This window comes from Coturnix japonica, chromosome 5 (assembly GCF_054131305.1).
Source record: "Coturnix japonica strain WE chromosome 5, WE-NBRP24, whole genome shotgun sequence".
NCBI lineage: Eukaryota > Metazoa > Chordata > Aves > Galliformes > Phasianidae > Coturnix > Coturnix japonica.
Window position 1 is genome coordinate 28,433,253 of NC_140667.1, and position 23,039 is coordinate 28,456,291.

At 36.4% G+C, this 23,039-nt stretch overlaps 1 protein-coding gene across 2 annotated transcripts in view; it reads right to left on the reverse strand.

Annotated features, from left to right (window-relative positions):
• Window positions 1-348: 348 nt before the first annotated feature.
• Window positions 349-23,039, reverse strand: part of PALS1 (protein associated with LIN7 1, MAGUK p55 family member) — a 42,255-nt gene continuing 19,564 nt past the window's right edge. For both annotated transcript variants that reach the window (XM_015864881.3, XM_085549010.1), the window contains exons 2-14: window positions 21,822-22,335; window positions 17,920-18,128; window positions 12,932-13,009; window positions 12,288-12,434; window positions 11,528-11,689; window positions 9,384-9,461; window positions 8,350-8,533; window positions 6,664-6,735; window positions 6,159-6,230; window positions 5,722-5,889; window positions 4,842-5,044; window positions 4,015-4,125; window positions 349-3,411 (exon numbers count right to left, since the gene is read on the reverse strand). In XM_015864881.3, coding sequence (XP_015720367.1) covers window positions 3,235-3,411; window positions 4,015-4,125; window positions 4,842-5,044; window positions 5,722-5,889; window positions 6,159-6,230; window positions 6,664-6,735; window positions 8,350-8,533; window positions 9,384-9,461; window positions 11,528-11,689; window positions 12,288-12,434; window positions 12,932-13,009; window positions 17,920-18,128; window positions 21,822-22,188 — 2,028 coding nt within the window. In that variant the 5' untranslated portion in view covers window positions 22,189-22,335 and the 3' untranslated portion in view covers window positions 349-3,234. The remainder of the gene's footprint in view (window positions 3,412-4,014; window positions 4,126-4,841; window positions 5,045-5,721; window positions 5,890-6,158; window positions 6,231-6,663; window positions 6,736-8,349; window positions 8,534-9,383; window positions 9,462-11,527; window positions 11,690-12,287; window positions 12,435-12,931; window positions 13,010-17,919; window positions 18,129-21,821; window positions 22,336-23,039) is intronic.

Genomic DNA, 23,039 nt, shown 5'->3' on the forward strand with positions numbered 1-23,039 from the left:
TCTGCATCTTTCAAACAGGATGATGGGCATGTCCCCGTGAAAATGCATCACATCAAGGCAACTTACAGACACCTAAAGCCTGAGATGAATTGTGATGACTGGCAAAGACGTTGAATTTACCGGAAATGAAGTAGTGATTAAAGTAAATTAGGCAGCAGCTATAAGAAATCAGCAGCTATAAAGAAGTAGAGTAGGACTGCAGAGAGAACCTGTAGACCTAGGAATGTATTTCATTCCCTTCCAACACCACAAATCCTAGTGAGTGAAGTAAAGAGAACATCTTCTAGGGCATCTTTCACACACTCAGTAAAACAGCAATAAGACGATTCCCAAGATTCACTACAGTAATAAAATTGTACAGTGATTTATTTTAAATCTAGAAATATTTTACATTTATACATTAGTGTGCAGTTCATGATGTCTGAAAATACAGAGTGCAGATACACATATAAAAATACAACGTGGGGCTAACCACAGATCTGAGTAAAGTTACCTTAATTAAGGCATTAAACCCCCACCTTACATTTTAAGAAGTCACATGTAATTACATTCAGAAATTTTATGCAATTTGACTGATTTTTATTTATAATTCAATCTGGACTGATAAAAATGCAGATTACCTTCATTTTGGTCTGATACAGCTCACTACAAGGCCCACGGTAAAGTGTTCCACCAATGAAATTTGCATATTCTCTTTTGCTCTCAAGGGAATAAACACAATCTGCGTTAAAAACAGTAAAAAAGGCAGAGTAATTTCTTATGCCAGGTAGTTCCAGATCCAAACTGATGGCAGATGGGACAGCCAGGTACATTTCTTAGTGTTGCTCAAAGCCCTTTAGCAGCAGACAGCAAACAATGGGTATAAATAAATATCATAGCACCTCTTTACATGGATATCAGCAAGTACTGTGTGCCCTGGGAATTAAGAGAGTAGAGCTGAACCTCAACATTCTTTAAGTCTACATTCAAGAACTTACTGCTATACAAACAGCCTCTGTACAACATTTCAGAGAAAACAGGGAGCAAAACATCAGACACACTAACAGCAATTACTGAGACTGACACTGGCTATAACACTGAACACATAAGGGGGTTTCAACAACCATCTCCAGTTGATTGTGGCTGCAGAAATTTGGACAGTATCCGTGTAGCTAAGTTACCCTTCAGCAACAATTTTTACAGCTTTCCATCTTTTTGTCCCACAAGGACACAGTCAGTACCAAATAGCCTAATGTATCTACAATCTTCTTAAAAAGGGGAGAATTGGTAAGAGTATTCTGTCACCTACGAAACATCCAAAATACCTGAACATTGTAGTTTTTAAACTATGGAATAAGCTGAGAACGTGCCTGCAGTGTGAGGCAAAAAAACCTATCAATCCGAGTACCTAGTCCTTACATCAATACATAGAACATCACATCTTTCCCTAACACAGAACTTACAATCCTGCCCCCCTTTTTCTCTTATTTTTTCCCTGAAGGGTCACTACTTACCTCTTTAATTGCTTCACAGCCCTAAATATTAAACCAGCAAATAATTTTGCTTTGTAGCAGGACAGGAGCACACTCTAATTCTTCCAATACAAAATGTTAGTTCACTAACTAGAAATGTTATTTTATGATTTCTTTATATTCCCCATATACTCGGAAGTCTCTGTTCAGCTACAGGTATGAGTTCGTTCCATTAGAACTTGAATATATGCAAGACAGTATGGAAAAAAAAATAAATCAACTACTTGTTAAATCCTTCAGCATTAGACAGGAGCGAACGACAAACTGATGTAACTCATGTTTTACCTGTTGAAAGTAACAAACACCATGGCTAATGTTAAGAGATACTCACATTCAAGGGCTGTGCTACCCTAAACTCAAACAGCCAAGATTATATTCAGTTTGCTTCAGTGACAGAACTCCCCCCACTGCAGACACACAGCCCTTCCTTGTAGTTAACCAACATCATAGCTCAGATTTGAAGATGCAGAGGTGATTTGATCTGTTTAGCAGAACACACGCTGGGATACAGACCTGGCCTTCTGTTCACTCTTTTCAAGTTATTTGTTTTAACAAGTATTCTGCTTTGCTGTGACTTCTCAGTCAGTTACCAGTGTTTCACACACATTTACTGCAGTAGTGAGCAAACACAGGACAGTATGTTGGCTATTGAATTACAATACTTGTTTATAACACAACAGCTACCTTCAGCTATTTTAATTCCAGTTAGTTATCTGTTAGAGAAACAACCATAAGAAGAGCCATTCGCAGAGACTAAAAAACCCACTTATCTCCCAATGTTCAGCACATCAGCATATTTTAGCCAGTATTCTGTTATAAAACGTGAGAACTTCAGCTGACTTCCAAGCAGTGTTTTATAACTATATATTTTTCATAAAAATATATCTGCCTTCCTAAATATCTCTACAGATCTGTGGAGAACAGCGGCTCCAATCAGCCGGTGCTTCAAGGAAAATCCCATAAAAATATCACATCTAAAAGATCAATAGAATTCATCTTTAATTGGACCTAAAATTAATGTGCAGTCAACTCAGGAATTAAAAAGTCTGCCTAAGACACACGGACTGAAATATTTACATTATACACATTTTCCAATTACAGTGCTATTAGAAAGTGGAATGTTTTTTAGAATTAGAATATAAATTCAAGCCTCACCAGGCAGCTCCAGACCAGAGTGGCATCTTTGTTCTTCAGGTTTTTGAGAAGGACAGATTTTTCATTAATCACATTCTTCACATGTAGATTATTTCTTCTCTGCCCAATGATCTGCAGAATTACACTCCTAAACTACCATCAAGTCCCATGAAATCATTAAGTTAAGCGTTAAATAACATTCATATTTATAACTATGTGACAATGCGGACTGTATATACAAATACACACACACACTTAAAATCTTTGCTTTCCTAAGGGTGACTAGGTAGAAAAAAAGAGGATTTTTATATAAAAGTTGTTGCTAGAAAAATCTAAAGCTTTAGAATTTAGTACAGACCAGGTCTCCATATCTAGACCACAGAAAATCTGCAACAGTTAAATCAGCTCTCAAGCTGATCAGTGTTTTTTTGTTTTGTTTTTTCAATAATACCCAATTTCACTTGCAAAGGATGCAGCCACCAAGGTCCAGAGCTCAGACACTTATGACTAGAACTGGGTTGACCTACACGCGATCTCCTTAGAATAATTACTCAGCTGAAGTCCGTTTGTCCCTTGGAATAATTCTCTTTCACCGTAGCCAGGTAGAGGGCACCCACTGCGGTTCTGTGTCAAGTTTGTTTATTAATCGAAGTAACTCTTGATAAGCCTTATCAAGATCAGAATTCACAATTGCTGTATCGAAGTAGTGACCATTGTTCTGTTCCATCTCCCTCGTTTTCTCTATGATTTCTCTCAACTCCTCTGGCTGCAAATAAAGAATAGGGAGTTATTGTATGTGTGTAAGCCTCTCCCCCATTACAAGAGAAGGAAAGGTAACAACTCAGGCCTTATACATGGATTTTTCATTGCATTATTACCAGGTACTCATAGCTAAATTTTCTGACAACAATGAACCACCACACATCTTAACCCAAAGGCAACTGTTACTCATTGCCCACAAGTGGCAATCCAGTGAAAAACAGTCCTGGACTGAAGTAAATGAGGAAGACACAGAACTCCTTTTATGGCATACATCCTAGTGAGGCTTCTCAAACATGTTTCTCAAAAATCAGTTTGAGCACTAAGCCTGCTAACTTTCTGGAAAAAAAAAACACAAGACAGCAGAAATAAAATGTCATATTTTCTACCCAGCTACAGGGATTAACTGTGCTCCAGGCAACTGGCTTCTCTCACGTTCAGCTAGTGTGGTCTGCTTACTAACCTGGAGCAGCGATCTCCGACTAACCATCTCCTCTATACTGTCAGTACCACTGCCATCATCCAACTCCAAAAAAAAGAGCAGATGAATTTGTACACCAAAAGCACCCCAGAACCAGAATGGCTTCAGAAGAAGTGTTTGATTTATTACCTTTGGGTTCTTCCCTTCTTTGGCCAATAAAGCACGTAATCTCTCTTGCGAAGGTGGTGCAACAAATATAATATATGGCTTCAAGTCAGAATTACGTAGTGTCTTCAGTGACTGTAGAAAAAAGTATTAAATATTGAACACCTAACCAATTTCCATCCAACAAACCATAACACACCACTCAGAATTCACTCACCATTTCCTACAAAATTTATATTCCAATAGTTCTCAAATTAATGGACTACAAACATTTACTTTTGTTCAAGAATTTCCCTTAGACTGAGGGAATATCTTTTAGTATGCAAAAATCAAACAAGAAACGTAAATTGCAGCAAGTTTCCTTAAAATGCCAGGGAATGAGAAACTTTGAATTGAGAGGTCTTTAAAGTACAGGATGCCAAACACACTATGTGCTCAGAGTATTTTTTGGCAGGCTACACATATATCAAGACATAACAAACAAAAAGAACCTGACTGTAGTCTGAATTTTCCAAAAGCTTCTCCATCTTCAAATACCTCAGAGCACATAGAATAATTGCAATAATTAGAGACAAATCTTAATTTTTCAATTTAGAAAATTAGAGCTAGTGAGAAATATCTGAAAAGCAACATCCCTTTTAACTTTAGCGCAGATGCAAAATTTATGAGAGCAACTTTCTTGTTCCTTGTTTGAAGATATACAGAACACTCTAAATAGCTAACTGAACATCACTGGAAAAAAGGCTGGAATAAATAAGGAGACAAATTTTACACCAACTTAAAATGGCTCTTTTAGACTTTCACAATAGATGCTAAAATTGAGGCATAACATACAACAGCTTCTGCCATACCTGAGTGTGAAGATTTAAAAGGCATATCTTGCCAGAGTTGATCACTTGCCGCACGGAGTCTATACTAGTACCATAAAGGTTCTTTTCAAATTCTCCATATTCAATAAACTTCCCTGCAGCTATGTCATTCTCAAATGCTTGTCGGGAAATGAAATGGTAATCCCTGCCAGCTACTTCAGTTTCTCGCCTGCTCCGAGTTGTATCTACAAACAAAAGCCACAAAAAAATAAACTGAATGAAACATAGCTGTTGAAGTGAAAATATCAGAATTTAATTAAAATAGTCAAGAGATACATGTATTTTATTTTGTGTAATGAATAATCCTGGAGAGAGTTACTCCTCAGAGAGGAAACTGAAGCTACATTCTGATGTCTTCTTACATTCATCTAAGAAAAACCAGTCAGTTAAGAAATGAATAATTTCACCCATGCAGCTGCATTCTGGAGGTGAAAAACAGCTGTTAATTGTTCATAATACTTATTTTGGGTACAAAAGACATTTTACATAAAATTCAGTGAAATGTAAGTAGTTTGAAAAGGTATTAAAGCCATGTAAATTTAAGTTTATGCAGGAAAACTAGTTCAAAAATTATTTGTCAGATGTACCATTTCCTCTTTAACCTTCTGTAACTCATTCCAACTTTATTCAGATTGAAAAATACACATGCCATATAATGCCTCTACAGCACTATGTTGGGACACTGGAATTGCATTTACAAAAAGGCGAGTGCCTGCCACACAAGACATAATTTGTTCTTCACCAAAGAGCTGACTATAACCTACTCAAAACCCCCTAATTCCTCATTACAATTTTAATCACAAGAAGATTTAGGTGTAGGCAAAGTTTAGAATGAGCAATCATATCTGTCTATCAAACTTACGTGGAACAGCAGAGGCAAAGCGATCCACTTCGTTATTCATAAGTCTCTGCCGCAATTCATTTTGGCCACAGTTCTGTGGGCCAATGAGAACAATAGGCCGTTTTCTATTTGCTGGTTGATGATACAGTGACATTTCCTCATAAGTTAAAATTTCTTCATTATCATAATCTTGAAAGAAAAACAATAAAAAGGTCAACATATTATTGCTTGTTGAATGTGCCACTTGCCCTACAGTGAAAAGTTTCAGGAAGCTCCCCTCCACAACCTCAAAGATTAAGACTTGTTTAGTAAACCAAGACAGTTTTCTTGCTTTCTGGGGAAATTCACATTAAGTGTTATTAATATCAAATTAAGCGTTCCTACTCTTTATACAAAAGCAATTGTTAAATCTTCTAAAGTTACTTATAAATGCACACTACATAAAAGATGTTACTTACCATCATTTTTATTTGCATTGTATAAAACCTTCTTCCGCTTCTTTTTGTTCTTCTTCGCACACCACAGTTTTCCTAACCAAAATAAAATCACCATGATTGCATACCCATGCAGTAAAAAGCTTCCTGTCTTACCAACTATATGGATTTGCAGATCTGGAAACACTGTGTTGTTTAGTTTATTACACCAGTAGGGTGCATGAAGCAAATTCTGCACAGCAAGTGCTTCAACTGTGTCTTGCTACAAGTAGGTAAAATTCTTTAAGAAAAAGGTGGCCCTCCAAATTCCCTTACATTTACTTACATTGTGCATAATAATAATGATAAAAATATCTGATGGATACAACTAAATTCAGGCCTGCATTCACACCAAAAATTTCAAGCAAGCACCAGATTAGTATAAAAGTGGAGAATTTTTTTGTAACTCTATACTGACAAGGTTCTAGATAATAGTAATTAACACCACTATTAGTTAGACACCTTCTTCCTCGAAAAGCACAGATCTAACCTGATTTTTCTGGCTCCTTGTCTTCTTCTATAGTTTGCTTCATTGCTTCTCTCTGCTGCTGAAAACTTTTTCCTGGAAGCATTTTAAAGAAAACATGAAAAGTCAGTTAACTTTTGATACTGTTACTATGTAAAGCCATAAGTACATGTATATTTCTATACCTTCTTACAACGACTTCTTCATTTTGTTAAGATTTCTAATCTCTGATGCTTCTAGTGGAACATGTCATAAAATAGAAATTTGTTGAAGAAAACTGCTCTTCATAAAGATGTAAAATTCTATGACCCTAATAGAATGAAACTCAGAGAAATTGAGCTTAAGCTTTAGTAAGGAGCACAATTAATCTGGCTGTGTACATTAACAACACCCTTCAAAACTGACAGTATTTGGAAGTGATGTAACTCATATGTACACAAAAGTATCTGTTGTCTTTATAGCACTGCCTAACTTGTGTGACATTTACAGACAATTTTCCAGGATTTTTTTTAGTTGTTTTGTAGCATTCATATGGGGCTTTTAAAATAAATATTACTTCCATGTTGGCTGTCAAGCAAGCCATATATCTAGCACTCTATCATCAAATATGTTCATATACTTCCTCAGGATTTTTGTATTGTTTGACTATCACTTTTTCTTCAGCTATGTTTACACTGTCAACAACGCTGTATTTAGAAGTGAATGGGAACTTCATTGCTCAGCTGATTTCCTTTCCATCACACCCGAAAATTTATCTGAATAATAGACAGGATTGAGCCTAAAACCCCTAAAAAGTAGGACTTACAGAGGTCAATGCTGATGAGAACATTGCTTCCAAAACATAATTATCAAATGAGAGTTGCACAGCCTCATACTTTTCTGGATAGTTTTGTCTGGGAACTGAAAATATGGGGAAGACTACATTTTTTGTCACTGTGATGATATATTTTTCTTATTTTTTAATGTTATGTGTGTTACTTTTATACTACCTTCCTAAACTTTCAGCTTGAAAAAAATATTATGCTACATTTAAAAATCAGTGTTTCCCTCATCTTATTCAAATATCACAAAATAACAGCATTCTGTTCTATGGAATTAGCATCTGTTCATCTGCTAAGATCTGTGGTGAACTGGAACGCAGTACATACTTCAAGAGAAAAATTATACACTGACTTCAATTTCTGAAGCTTCAATTACTCAAAGGCCTCCAGCAGTTAGAAAGGAAGCTTGATTATTACAATAACTGAAGCTCTTGGTGAAGGGAAAATATGTAGAAAAGTTTCAACCTGTAAACATATTTTTCAAAGATACTACTTGAAAGAGTGAGAAATCCAAAAGCTGCTCTTATCTCCAGGTGCAACAAACAGGCTGAAGTCCAATTTGCCACTGCAGCCAGCAGAGGGAACTCTGAACCCACAGAGTTGCCAGGGTAAAAGATAAGGAAGTGTAGAGAAAGTCAGGAAAAGCAAACTGCAGTGTAAGCAGTGGTTTTACTTGATGTATAAATGTTAAACATGAAGATACTTCTAAAAGGTCAACCTTTTAAAGAAATGTATTATCAAACCAACAGCGGACTCTGCTGCAAAGTGTTCGAAGTCACAGGTATTTAAGGCTGTGGCTACCAGTCTGCAAAAAGTAAATAAATGAAAATATTGCCTCCTACAGCTATAGGAACAACAACTTTTCAAGGTTTCTCTAGATTTTATTTACCAGGAATAAGGCCTGCCAGTGGTTGGTTATCTTCATCCCCATCTCTGTAAGCCTGCCACCAGTTTGGATCTTCTTGGCTGATGACATGGAGTATATCTCCTTTTTGAAATGACAGGCCTAATTCTCGGCAGGGGACATAGGGGTCATCAGAAGGATCATAATCAAAATGTGCTTTCACATGTATCTGTGGAAGAGAAAAATGTAAAAAAAAGGAAAAATCCATGACTTCAGAAGTGTTACACTTCCATCTTCCTGTGACTAAAGATGAGGTTTGATAGATAAAAGCTCCAAGATAACTTCTATAGAACGCACACTGTATCTAGGGCATATAAGAGACACTGGAATGGATAAAAGCCCAAACCTTTTATTAATTCTAGAGCCACATATTTTTTTTTACCACTTAAGGAACCAAAAAAGTCCTGAGCTACAAATCTAAGCTTCCAGCACTCAAAAAGAATCACAGATATTCTCATTTATTTATATTTAAATAGCAAAGACACAGAATGAGACTCAGTTTCTGGCTTTCAGATAAAGTTTCACTTCAAAAATACTTTACTTTGCCACCAAACATTTAAGTGCTTGGTTTTCTGTGTTTTTTGTTTGTTTTGTTTTTGCTTTGATGGAAATCTGCACAATCTTTCTTCAAACCCTTGAAGCAGCCTGAGGAGAGGTTACACAGATTTTTCCTCACAAAGCATATTTGCAAATTACAGTAGATAATTTTTAAATTCTATCAATTCAATTGATATAAAATTGAGAAATTAAGAAGTTCTAAACAGAATTTCAGAAGCATAAGTAGTTCTATTTTTATTAAATTCTTATTAGTTTAGAAACAGTTAAAGATATACTGTATGTTTCAGCTTATCACTGTCAGTCATTTTTAACGGTGAACTCAGGCACAAGTCTGGTAACAAACTAATTAAATAACTGCAATTTGTTTTTTGTTTTGCTGGGCAAATAACCTACAAAGCAATGTTCTAAGCTCTACTGGAAAAACAGGGCATGCACCACCAAGGTTATGTAAAGCTACTTACAACTGTTTCCTTTGCAGGAGGTGGCTTGCTCTGCTGACTGGGAATCAATACAAAGGTCAGAGTGCCATGCATGTCAGCCTGAGATTAAAAAAAAGAGACTCTTAACATACAGATGCAGTGATTTAGAGACAGATTAGGAATCCAAGTGTTGATATTCAGATTACTAAAACCTAGAATTTCAGATTATACATAAACTATTTTTATTTTTAAATAGAACACTTGCAACTGCATCAAGCAGAGACTTGAGACAAAGAGTACCAAAGAGTGCATTTTTTTGCTCTGTTTAAAAATATCAAGCAGATCTATGCTAGCAAGAGAAAATACATTGAAAACTTTCACCCTGAAATTACTTAAATGCAAAAGTGTTTTTAAATGTAAACATTTCCAGTGCATTTTTATGCTGTTAACACTATAAAGTACACAGAACTCTTCTTAAAAAATTACCCACAACACTCAAATCCTGCATAAGTACCTAACATTGAAACTGACAACATCTACAAGAGAACTAAATACATGTCTTGTTTTTAGTTGTCTGCATACTCCTCTACACGATTTATTTCTTCATGCATGAAACATCTACTTTAACAGAGGTGCCAAATCCTGAAGAGGCCTATGCGTCTCACTTTCAATACAACACTCCATGAACCGTAACAATTGGCATTGCATAAACTAAAGCATATATGTGTATCAACAAAAATCGACACTTCAGGCTTAAAGAAGTAAACTTAACCAAGGATAATACGATTAGGCAGCAGGAAAGGAAAATCCACCATTTTCAGTCAGTACGCACAGTTCCTTGAGGAATGTGCAGAATTTCACAGTGATAGCAAGAGTAGCCTTGTCTCAAGTCACATGCCGGTTCATTATCATTTTAGGCACAAGGAGTGAAGCAAGAATGAGAATGCAAGAAATTTCTTTCTCTCCTGTTCTTAACTATTCTTTGGGGACTGAAACTTCATAACTTCTAAAACTTAACACTACAAAACAACAACAACAAGAAAAACCGAGGTTTTCACCAATTGCTCTTATAAACACATATAACGCACATAAATAAGACATATGTATACATATTACGTCTTTTATTCTGTAACTAAGTTGTAGGACTTGTTCAATTGCCGAACAAGATCTCTGCAGGGAATCAAACTGCTGCTGTTTAATTATCTGTTAAGAACATACAAAACATTTTTTTCAAAAGCACATACAAAACACTACACCAAAACTGTAGCTGGATATCGATGGCTTCTTTTGAAAACACAGATGGCAATGAAGCCAAGCACACAAAGGATCTCACACACCTCTGATCCAAAAATCACATGGAAACTGAAGGCTTTCCAAATAAATGGTTCAAAAAAACTGCTTCTGCCTCTAATTCTCTCCTCTTGGCCTCCCTCCATGCATTAATTAAACAGCACCATAGGAAAAGATGGGCAGTGTCCATTAAAAACTGTAGTCTTACACTAGGAGGCTTCATTGGTTGATGATGATTTGTTCAGAACAAAACTAAACAAAAAAAAACCAGCACTGAAGAAATGGCTAACTGTCCATTTTTTCTTCCTAAGCACGGTACTACTTGGCATGAAATATCCCTTTGGTCAATTCAGAACACCTGTCCTCACTGTCCCCAACACAACATCTTATGCACCCACTCATGGGAAGGGACAGAATGAAGAAGAGAAACCACTTTGATGCTGTGCAAGCAACAGATAAAACACTGGATTTTGAAGAGAGAGACCATCTACTGTGAAGATGGTGAACTCCATGTCAGCCAGGCAGGACCAGAATCATGCAGGCACACATTTATTGATATTAACTGAGAACTGAGTCCAAGACAGATAAAAAAAATCACAGCTTTTCACAGCTAAGCAAAGCTTTTCATCAGAAGTCATTAAAATAAGCCTCAAGATGACAGCATGACTTGTTCACATTTGTAAGGTTCATTTTTGCATTTAACTGCCATTATACTTGCTAAAATTGCACCTTACATGAGAAAGTAAGCTTAAAATGGCCCACCATGTGTGAGTATTAAGTATGAGAGTAAAGTTGGCTCTAAAATAATTGCAAATATGTCTACAAATGACAAGCAGAGGTAACAGACTTCAACCTTAGGAGTATTTTTTGCAGGGAAAACAAAGTTCCCAACTCACCAGTAAATCAAAAACTTCATTAACATCTTTTCCACGAATCTCAATGCCATTAATCTCCAGAACTTCATCCCCTTCATGCAACAGCCCACTCTTCTCTGCAGCACCTCCTTTGACTATTCGACTAATGATGACAGAATCCATTTCATTACGAACAGTAGCTCCCTGTGTAGTAGAAACAAATTCTGAATTTATTACATATCACAAACTCAAAGCCATCTATTGTAAGTATTTCAAGGCAGTGAGGAGACATTTCTCCGTTGAAAGAAATGCATATAATATTGAATGTAATGCTCTAGTTTACAAAAACAAAAACCATATTTGTTTCTGTGATATTAAAGATTGAAGAAATAAACTACTCTACACTTTCATAGTCTTCTTTTTTTTTTAAATAAAAGCTTTCCTAAACACTAATTTTAAAGATGCAAAATAGTAGATTAAAAAGAACACTAACATAACACAGCCACCTGTAATTGGACAAGAATCTAAGCTTTCCTGCAGCTAAACTTGGATAGTGACTGCTATAATAAAACCCTAGCCAAATCCACACGATGAAAGCTATACAGGCTCTAAGTGCTGTCTACTGCTATATCATAATGCGCATTAAGTAATCATTTATGACCATTTATCATTTGGGCAGGTGGGGAAGAAAATGATTTCTAAGTTAAATATAACTTTCACACTCAAATCCTGTAACTTTCATAGCTATCTGCAAAGACAGCTTTACTGCTTTAAGCATAACTGGGCAAGTACAAATACTTACCAATGGAATATCTCGAGCTTTCTCAATACGAACTATTTTAACCGTTTCCCCTCCATACGTGCCAACATTCTCATAAATTTTTTCATCTGCAACAGGCTCGGGTTGCATTTCTTGTTCTGCAACCTTATCATGTGCTAGTAGAAGTGCCTAGTGTTAAACAAAATGAGAAAAATTCTAATTCCATATGCATACAAAATAGTAGCCATCAATGAAATTCTGCAATTTGAAAGCTCTTTATAACTACAGAATACTTTATAAATACAGAATACTGTAATTTCTACTTGACAAAAATTCTGCTTTCGGTTTTGGAAAATAATACAAAATTACTTTGAACACAAAGTTGGAACTATACTTATGGCTTCTCCTTCTTGAAAAAAAAGTCAGACATTGGTTTACTATGTATGTCAAAGATACAGAAGCAAAAAAACCTACTGCAGTCAAAACTACTCATGAATTTACTTCACTGGACAAAATTCTCTTTATGCACCCTACTATAAGAATGCAATAGCTGAATCTATCACAGAAAAAAACCCTCAGGAAAGTAAGTAGCTCATGTGTTGCCACTGACATTACTGATCTAGTGCTACCTTGCTCACGTCAAAACTACCTTGTAATACCTGCAGAATACAATAATTTTTTTTTACCTGCATGTGAGGGGCATTCAGCAAGGCATTGAGTTCCTGCCCATCCCTGTGGTGACTGGGTTTCAAAACACACTGAACCTGAAAAGAAATGAAGTAGTAAAGCTCTCAGTCTACCCAGTGATTTATCAGTCTTCCTTCTCCAACTGAAGCACAAAACCTTAGCTGCAATCATCATTCATTTTACTGAAAGTAAAATATGCGCACATAATTGTTATACTGACGCACTGAGCCTGGCCTAGTACACATTAGGAATACATGCAGTGAGATCACAGGACTACTCCAGAATGCTGCACCTCAGTGATTTTCTATCGAATGCAAACTGGTATCCAGTATATCACATGGATTTCTCAACAAAAACTAACAATGATAACAATGATCTCAGCTACCACAAGAGATGTATGCAAAGAAGTTGAGAAAAGAACCTGACAGCATAATTAGCCACAGTGAAGCCTACCATGCAAATACTGCTACATCTTTCAAAATTGACTAGTTTCTCACTACTGTGACCAGACTTCCTTTTCCTTAAAAGTAGATGATTTATTTTTAACCCAGTATTGCTACTAGCAGCAAGAACAAAGATTCCAAGACAGGTTTTGCAGCACTTGCTGGAACATCTGCCTCAGAAACTCTAAGAGTCAAAACTTCAAAATACCAGCATCTCAGCAAACCAGTTTTCTTCAGCTATTATTTATTTTGTTTGCCACAGAAAAAGAATAATCCACAGAAAGACAACAGCTGTTCTTGCTCAAGTAGCTTTTGTTGCCAAAAAAGGTTTGCATTCCTGTTCACTTAAATAGGTCTTGCCATCATCTCAAATACAGAAAATCCCTGTATGCTTTAAAGGCAAGCCAGGAGCAGGGCATTCCCCTTTATCTAAAGGCAAGGTTGAAGAAGATACTTTCTACAGTAATTATCTTCAGGCCTAATCTGCATCAAAGTCATGAGTCCAAAAGCACTAATGAAGCTGTAGGAATCAAGAACAGATTATACATAACAGCAGCTTTCTGTGCGATAGAAAACATTCTTTTCCCCGAGAGTTTTCCACTCTTAAGGATGAAAAATGTGACAAAAAAAAAAAATAAAAAAAAAATCAAGAACTAAACTGAAGAACTAATTTAGATAAAAACACAGAGAACAGAAGGAATTCAGCTTCACATCAGTTTGACCTAAGTCATATCTCTGCAGCTGCCAGGAAGTTATCCCCAGTTAGAAGTCCTGCAAGCAAGACATTTCAAACATGTGGCCAGATGCTAAGTATTAGACAGAGAAAAAGATGTACCAATAATTACGAACGTATGTAGTACATCTCAGAATCAAATCTGCACGCTTTGTGAATTTATAAAATAAATATTTAGCATAAGAACAATCCTAAACAATATATTATTTAAAGTAACATTTTGCTAGTTGCTACATGATTCACATATGAAGCCTGAATAATAAGCGCACAATAAGCCATATATACATTTAGATGCTCAGAACAGCATCTCCCCTCCTCCTCTATTTTTCCATGCCTTGTGACTTGGCCCAACCAGTGATCCTCTGTGCAATAGCATCCTCTATGGCAGCTGAATTTCCTCTTTGAAAAATTATATTACTCAAAAACGCTAACAGCTCCTCCACCTCCTTCCTAAGGAAAAGATAAATTCATTATTTATTTGCTTAATATAATGTGTGAATCACTAGGAAAGGTTCAGTCTGCTTTGTGCAACTCTTATTACACTGGTATTGCTGCATGTCAGATTGCTTTGTTATTTAAGGTAAAGAATTCCATGTCTCATCAGGTGAAGAAATCCAAATCTAGGCTGACGTTCCAGAAGTGACACACCACAGACAGAATAAGCATTCCGCGCTAAACATTTGGCAATACTATTATTTTCTTAACCCTTCATTCCAGTTTTTATTGTTAGTTACATTAACTTGAACTCTAACAGCTAAGAAATTATTAATGGGGTTTCATTATAAAAGCCACAATTTGGAGGCACACTGTGAGACACATACCAGAGGGCTCACACTGGAATGATGTTGGCCCTTCAGAATATAATCATACCTGCAAAACCATGTTGCGTGGGTTCAGTGCGACCGTTGGGAGCAATGTACATTCACATAATAAAAAAATTACACTGGAAGTTACAAACATACAATCTGTCTTCTCAGAAGGCCTGATCAAATTTAATTGATTACAGTTCCTGAAGTGAAGGGTATCAGGTATTTAGGAACATAATTTATATAAATTGAGTCTGTAGAGTATATTTAATAGCAAGAATATATTCAAGGCATTTGACGTGGTGTTACAAGCTAAAAACTACCAAGTGTCTTACACGCTGCATCAAATATTCTTACAAGGTCAAGATTCAGACCATGTTCCCATAATCCTTGCCTCTATTTTGGTCAAATTTAAAAGGATTTAAAATCAATTTAATTACACTTGATGTTTACTGGCTATTTTTGTTTAAGAGATGAACAACACAATGTTTTATGGAGATTAGGTCTTTAAAATAAATTCCCTACACCTAAATGCTCCATTCCACCTTAAAGACTTTTCCAAATGTCTCTTTAAAAACACCTTGAAGTAGGTAATGCTCCAAAAAGATTAAAGTACTGAGTTCTGAGGGAGCTTCCGGAACCTAATATTTAGAGATGAGAAAAGCAAAAGGCACAAACAGGAAAAACTACAAAATAATTGGGCATGCTGCCCCTGCTGGGAGGTGTGTGTGTGTGTGGAAAACAACTTTTCCTGAAGCAAAAAATTACTTCCTCATTAAGGGATAACAGGACTGAAAAATGAATGTAAGATCTGTTCAAACAAGAATGACATGAACGGAGGCCTCAAGCTTTTCCTTACAACACTTCTGTTGGTCACAGAAATATCTGTCCTGAATTTCCAGCTTAATCATCTCAGGATGTTATTCAAAGTATTGCAAAATATGATTTGCTTAAATAAATCAGAAGCTGAATCTAGATTACATCTGAAAATGAGTACAGACATATGCAATATATTTCCCTTCAGGAATTTCAAGGCTGTGACAAGACACAGACAGGGGATGGAGCATCAAAACAAGCGCAGGAATACATCACATTCTATGTAATATTCTTCTAGGTCATGACAAAATTCCACCAGACAAGCAAAATACTTAATTCTTAAATGCTTTTATGCATTACTGCTAAGACACATAACTGCCTTTGCACTGCCTTCTGATTTTAGGATTTATGAAACTACTTGAAAATAACAGAGGAATGTGCTGAGAATGTGGGAGTTAGGGAAGAGGGCAGGGAGGAATATGAACATTTGAGAACTGACTTGTAGTTTGCCCTATACTGATAAAGCTCTGCTATTCCACTACAGATGTCAAGAAAAGATTTTGTCTTGCAGGGTAATTTAGAGTTGGAAGGCATATATTCCTCCTGGAAACTTCCATTAAGCACCAAAGAAATATCATATCCATGAAGGAGAGGGGTGGTGGTGGGGGAGAAAACCAACCACATTTCTTATATTAATCTAAACATTCAATATACAAATAGAGATTTAAAATCTCTGACTTGCACCTGAGTGAAAATGCAAACTAGGCCTACAGGCAGGATGTATGTATGAGGAAATGGCTTACAAACAGAAGTTAACTTGGAAGGTTCCTCCAGACTCAGACGAAGCTTAACAAGCATCCTGGAGCAGCCTAGAGGCAGACCAATAAACCAGAGGCAAGCTCACTGGAAAGATATTCCCACTTGGTTTTGGTGCAATCTTACTGACAAGCCTGAACAGAAAAATCCTGAGCAGCAGATTACTGGGCAAACTGTGCCTTCTGAGAATGTTTTATTGACATCTCTCAAGAGCCAGTAATTAATTCTGCAAAAGAACAAAGACTGCAACATTGTTTTCTTTGACTTTCAAGATCAACAAAACCAGACACTACAAGAATCATCCTGCTGCCATACTGAAATGGAAGTGATGCATCTGTGAGCAATGCGCCAGTGCACCTGAGCCAGGTCTGAGCAGGTGTACTTAACTGGCCTGGGGAGCTGGCTCTGCAGAATGCAACCTGTTGCACTTGTGCTGATACTGCCTCTGTTATCTGTAAATTTGTATCTGAAGAATTTCCAATGAAACTGGAATATAGAAGTAATTCCAGTGAATTGTTCATGTACACTGTAACCGCGTTGTGTATCTTAAATGCATTCTGAAAATCAGTGTTTTGAACAAGCTGTAAGATGAGAGAGATATCCTCTTGGCTCTGAGGGTCTACCAAGTAGCCTTATAAGGCTACTATAAATAGACATTGTTCATCTGCATTCAAATGATTAAGACTCAAAGAAAACAGTTAACAAAATTTTTAACAGTATTTCAAATACTTCTGATCTCAGTGAAAATATGGAAGTCTTAAATCTTACTGAAGTAGATCCCTAAAAGCATGTTTAACCATTTCTAAAAGACATGATTAGTCTTATCAGGGAGCTTATTTTTTTTCATGGCAGAAAAAAATTAATTGTAATCTGACAATCACAGCAGTAATCAAAACATAGAAATGAAGTAGGAAGGCACCTGCTGCTTACTTTAAAGCAAAATGTTTTCTTCCAGTACAGCTGTGTTTTCAGAGATGCCTCCAAATTTAAGAACCAGGGCTAAACTTGGAGAAAACTCACAGTAACAGATAACTGCAATGCAATTACTAATGCTTGGACTAAAGACTAATATAATAATAACCTAACATGAAAAGTTTTCCCTAACTGCTCCCTTTTGTGTTTAATTCTTTTACATGGTTTAATTCTTTTACATAACTACTCACATCAAAATGGGTGTTCTTACCCCCAAAATATTCTTCCAGTTACTGTTTTCCTGGAGATGTGGAAAAGCTGGACACAGCAATCAGTGACTACTGGAATCCATTTTCTATTTAGCATGCAGTAACTCAGACAAGTTCACCAAGTACACATTTCAACAACAGCTACGATTACACACTTCGTATAGATACCACAGAGATGCATACTGTACATACCTCTTGTGCTAGTTCTTGTGCGTTGGAGATGAGAGGATACGGAGGGCTGGCTTTGTTCATGTACACTGTAACCGCGTTGTGTATCTTAAATGCATTCTGAAAATCAGTATTTTGAACAAGCTGTAAGATGAGAGAGATATCCTCTTGGCTCTGAGGGTCTACCAAGACATGCTGGATATGTTTTAGGGAAGTCAATAGTTCTTCCACTTCTGGTAGGAAATAAAACCAAGACACAAGTTAAAGAGTAATGATGTTGTAATGTTTGTGTTCAGAGTTCTACAAAAAAAATTTTGCTGCTCAGTTTTTAAATCAGCAGTAATGTATGCAAATATATTACTTAGCTATTCTTGTCTCACGGTTATCAGCAGAACATAGTACAATCAAAACAAGAACCACAAGCCAGAATATGAAAAAGAAACAAGCTGATACATGATTCAAAATTGAATTTCAAATAATAGGAGCAGTACTTCTCTGAAGGAAATCACTGGTATGTAAAAGATTCAATAACCACAGCTCACCTGTAAATAAATGTTAAAGAGGAACTACTTTGCAATATGAAATCAACTGCGTTGCTAAACTAATTGTGATTCACTGTACACTAAATTATTTAAATACACTTATCACATGTATATCACTTATAAAGTGAGTTATTGATCAGTAAATTACGCTGAGTTATTAAGTGCAAAATTATGCTCTTAGCAGTTTAAAAATAACAAGGTAAAAAAAAAGTGAAGAAAAATCTTCTACACTCATGAAAGTCTTCTGCTCTAAAAGCAATCCCACATAAAAGCAAATCCACGTCACCTATCAGATTACGAGCCCCAAACCCTGAACACGGTACACTGAACACTAGGCTAGACTAAATCAAACATTCGATTCATTAAGATTAAAATGGCTGATCAAGGGGCACAAGAAACCTGTAAAGCACAAGTAAATATGCCTTTACATGTGCTTGAAAGCTTTTAATTTCAAAGCATACATTAATGTTTTCAATTTGGAGATTGCAAGTCAGTTTTCTAAAAGGAAAGAAATAATCCCCCAAAAACATATCCCCAAAGCATTTCACAGTCACATAAAATACATCCTACCCACCAAAGGCTTCTTCCTACAACCACCAAGGAAACAAAGGGCAGTAAGAAGATGGATGCACTGAAAACTCAGAGGCAGGACAGGATATTCCACGAGGAAAACACAGTACAGCTCAGAACAGTAACTAAGGCCAACATCTTATTGGGGAGAGGCATACAAGATCACACATGGAACTGCTGTTTGGGATGAAAGTTAACACCTAGCAGGCAAGAATAACTGCTAAATAGGACGTGGTTATCTGGCAGATTTCTTGCCTAGTGGAGTATGCAAATAGTCTCTGCAACCTTTTCTCCTGAGACTGAAGAGAACTGCTTTCAAGTATTAAAAAAAAATAAAAATGAAAACATGAAAAACAGCCAGATGTTCAAGTTTCTGTTAGTGCCTGTTCAGTCAAGCATCAGCTGAAAACTCTGTTGATACTGTTACTAGGTTCAAAGAAATGAGGCATTAGAGAACTCAACTTCTTTACAATACTCCTCAAGCATTAATGGTTTTACTCAATTACTTCTGAATTCTCTAGCCCACTCATACACCTGAGACTTCAAGTACATGCTCATACACTTTCTAACGTATACTGCATATAAGATAGAAAACAGATATGGACTGATAAACATCTATTCTACAGATATAGTAAAAAGATGGACTCTTCTTAGATGCCTCCACACATTCTCTCTTCAGTGCTTTCCTAGTTCCTTCTATCTTCCCCTTCCTTACAAATCTCCCCATCAACTAATTTCCCTGTACACCCAATCTTCATCTGTGCTGGATGCAGAAGACCAATACCATATGACCCTCCCCCCAGGAACAGCAAAAGCTCCAAAGGCATGAAAACAAGCCTCTCTAGGTCCCTGTTAATGAATTTTAAGTCACAGATTATATTTCTGAAGGTTTTGTTCTTGGTAGCAAGACTATCTCTAGACATTTCCTATTTAAAGGGTTGTATAGAAGAAAGCAGCTCAGTAAACAACTAACATCTTGCATTTACTCACAGAAAAATTCAGGGTTCTGTGGCAGAAAGTCCACTTTACAGCACGGATCAATTAGCCATCAACTGCTTTGTTTAATTTCAATTCTTGTTTTTCAAGAATCATTGCAGCCTTTTCCCATTAGAGCAAAGAAATGGCTGGAATGTGACACAGCACTGCACGATATACACGGTAATCAAAAAGACTGCTGGAAAAAAAACACGCAAGTGCAGGGGAGGACCCACGGTCACTGCTTAACACACTGGATCAGAAGAAGCAAGAAAAATAATGCTGCATATAATAATTTTGAACGAAAAGTTACAAGCAGCAAATTTAAAAGCACATAATTGGCTTTATTATATATTGCCACAATAACTTTAGAATACTCCGCAGGCTACTGCTAGCTCTCTAATGCCTCATATATTACTTGAATAACAGGGCTAAGAAAACTGTTTTATGCATAACTATTTATAAGTTTAAATTAACTTTTAGAAAACAAAACGTTTTATATTTTGTAAGTTTTGCCTGAGGAATAAAAACAAAAAAGGAACAGGCAGCCTTCCCCCTGCAAAAAAAAGAACAGTTTTTGCTGTAGCCACAAAAGGTTTCTTACACGAAGTGTCAGCTATTAATTTAATTAGGAGAATAAGCAGCAATGTAAAACATATTTTCTGCATTTAAGAGAACTACATTGCTATGAATGAGTTTGTTAAATTTCTCAGCAATGAACATGTTCTGGGTGCTCAGAAAGGTATTTCCACCCTGTCAGCTGTCTAATCATGTCCTGTTTTGATAATAAACATGCCCTTTAAAACTGTTTTAATTACGCATGCTATTTTATCTCTACAAACAAAATCCAATTTGCTTGATTTTTTAATTGTTAAGATGAAAAGATCAAAGGCCTGGCAAAGAAATACCAAATGAGATATTAGCATGTATGGAACATTATATTCAAAACTAAAAATATAGATAACATGCATTTACAGCCCTATGTTTTAGCAGCAATTCTACAGCTTAACAAATAAAGCAAAGCTAAAATCCTTTTTTTAAAACACAATGATAACAGTAGTTTAACAACTTCGTAATTCACTCAGAACTGGTTAAGAGTTCTGCTAACAAAGCTTAGAAATTTACCAAGGTGAAAATTCAGGAGTCAGAACCAGCTCGCTTCAGAAATTCAAACTAAGTACGAAAGACTTCACACACTGCAAGGCTTTGGGTTTGTTTGTTTGTTTTGACAAAGTCATGGGCTAGCAAGTTTTTTTTAGAGATCAAGAAGTTGTACGTATTAACTTGAAAAATTCCAGCTTCTCTAATTCATTAAAAAGGCAGAAGTACTAACTAAAATGGACTCCAGCCCTTTTTGTGGTATTCTGTATTTTACATTTATAGGCATTCATAAGGTAACTTCACCAGCACTTGACGAGAATCAGCAACAGGCAGCATCACTCCAAATTCCAAACCAAGTTGCTCACATCCCCACCTAGCCTGGCCTTGAACATCTCCAGGGAGGGGGCAGCATTCACAACTTCACTGGGCAACCTGTTCCAGTATCTCATCATCCTCACAGTAAAGAATCATTTCCTAATATCTAGTCTAAATCTACTCTCTCCAAGTTTAAAGCCATTTCCCCTCATCGTGTCACAGATACTGATATAACATAAATTAGTCTAATTACACTGCTGTGTCTTCAAAAGGTCCCAGCCTTTCTAGCTCAAAGAACAGACCATACATACTCACCGAACTAGTGAATATTTCTGCTGTGTGTGACTTCAGACATTTATTTTAAAATATTCACATAAATCTTTCTTTTCCATTAACCTACCCGTAATTTCCATTAACACCTACCTAACGTCTTCACAGTATAATGAGGACTCTCCAAAACAATCCCTTCTTCTGTGTCAAATATTGGATTGTCTATTCCAGTTTTCGGAGGAATCTGTGCTAATTTCTTAAGCCTCATTGAAGCAGTAAGGTCCAATTCCTGTTTCTTCCCCTCTTCCTCCCTTCTGCGCCTTATGTCCTCCTGCTGCTGCCGGATTCGCTCCAGCTGAGCACTCCGCCGCATGGGCATCATCCTGGAGCCCAAATCACCAGGGCAATCGACAGCCATTTCTCGGTGCTTCTGAGGTTCCTCAGGAGATGCAAGATCCACATTTTTTGCTTCACTGTCAGAATCTTCTGTGATGTGTCCGTTCATATGAGAAGTTGTCATGGTTATGTGCAATTAGGCCTACTCTCTTTAAATAGAAATGCTGCTATTAGGCCAGTTTTTGTAATGCTGCTGCGTAAAATCCATTATAACTTCAAAAATATCTCTCTTCCATCACAAGACAGCTGAAGAAGCATCCACGATGAAAATCTAAAGAAACACATTAAAAAAAATTAGTAAATATCTGTATTAATAACAAAATACCTAAGACAGTTCTTCAGTGCTCCAAGCACAAACTTCCCCTCCACATTATACTTCCCTTACTAAGAACTACAGCACCCTCACAAACCTGATTCATATGTTGAAGAAATTTTCAAGCGCTGGCATTAGAAAATTAGTAGCTCAAACTAATGCTAATATTTTGTACAATTCCATATCAAAGAACTGCATTATTCTGAACTTAAAATACACAACTGCAAATTAGCAGTTTTCTGAAAATTCCCATACAGTTTTTACACGTTCCTTCACTCTTAAAAATTCCAACACAAAACTGTGGTAGAACAAGCACTAAACATGAATAATTTGTTATAAACAAAACACTCCCAGGAGGATTTATAAACATGTAAAAGATATTTGCATTTATTGCTTGCAAATTGAGGCATTTTCATGTAAACACTGCCTCGCAGGTTTCAGAGAAGACAGGTCTGGCACAGAGTTCTTCCAAAAGATACTATCTAAAGCAGACTGCAAGCGCACTTACACAATCCCAAGTAGTGATGAAGTCCCAGCATGAGTTATGTTAGCAGCTACTCTAAATGCTTTCTATTGATACGCACAAAAGCAGAAAGCATGTATTAAATACAAGAGCAGAAATCTTGATCTGTGCACACACATATTTGGTAGTGCATAATCAC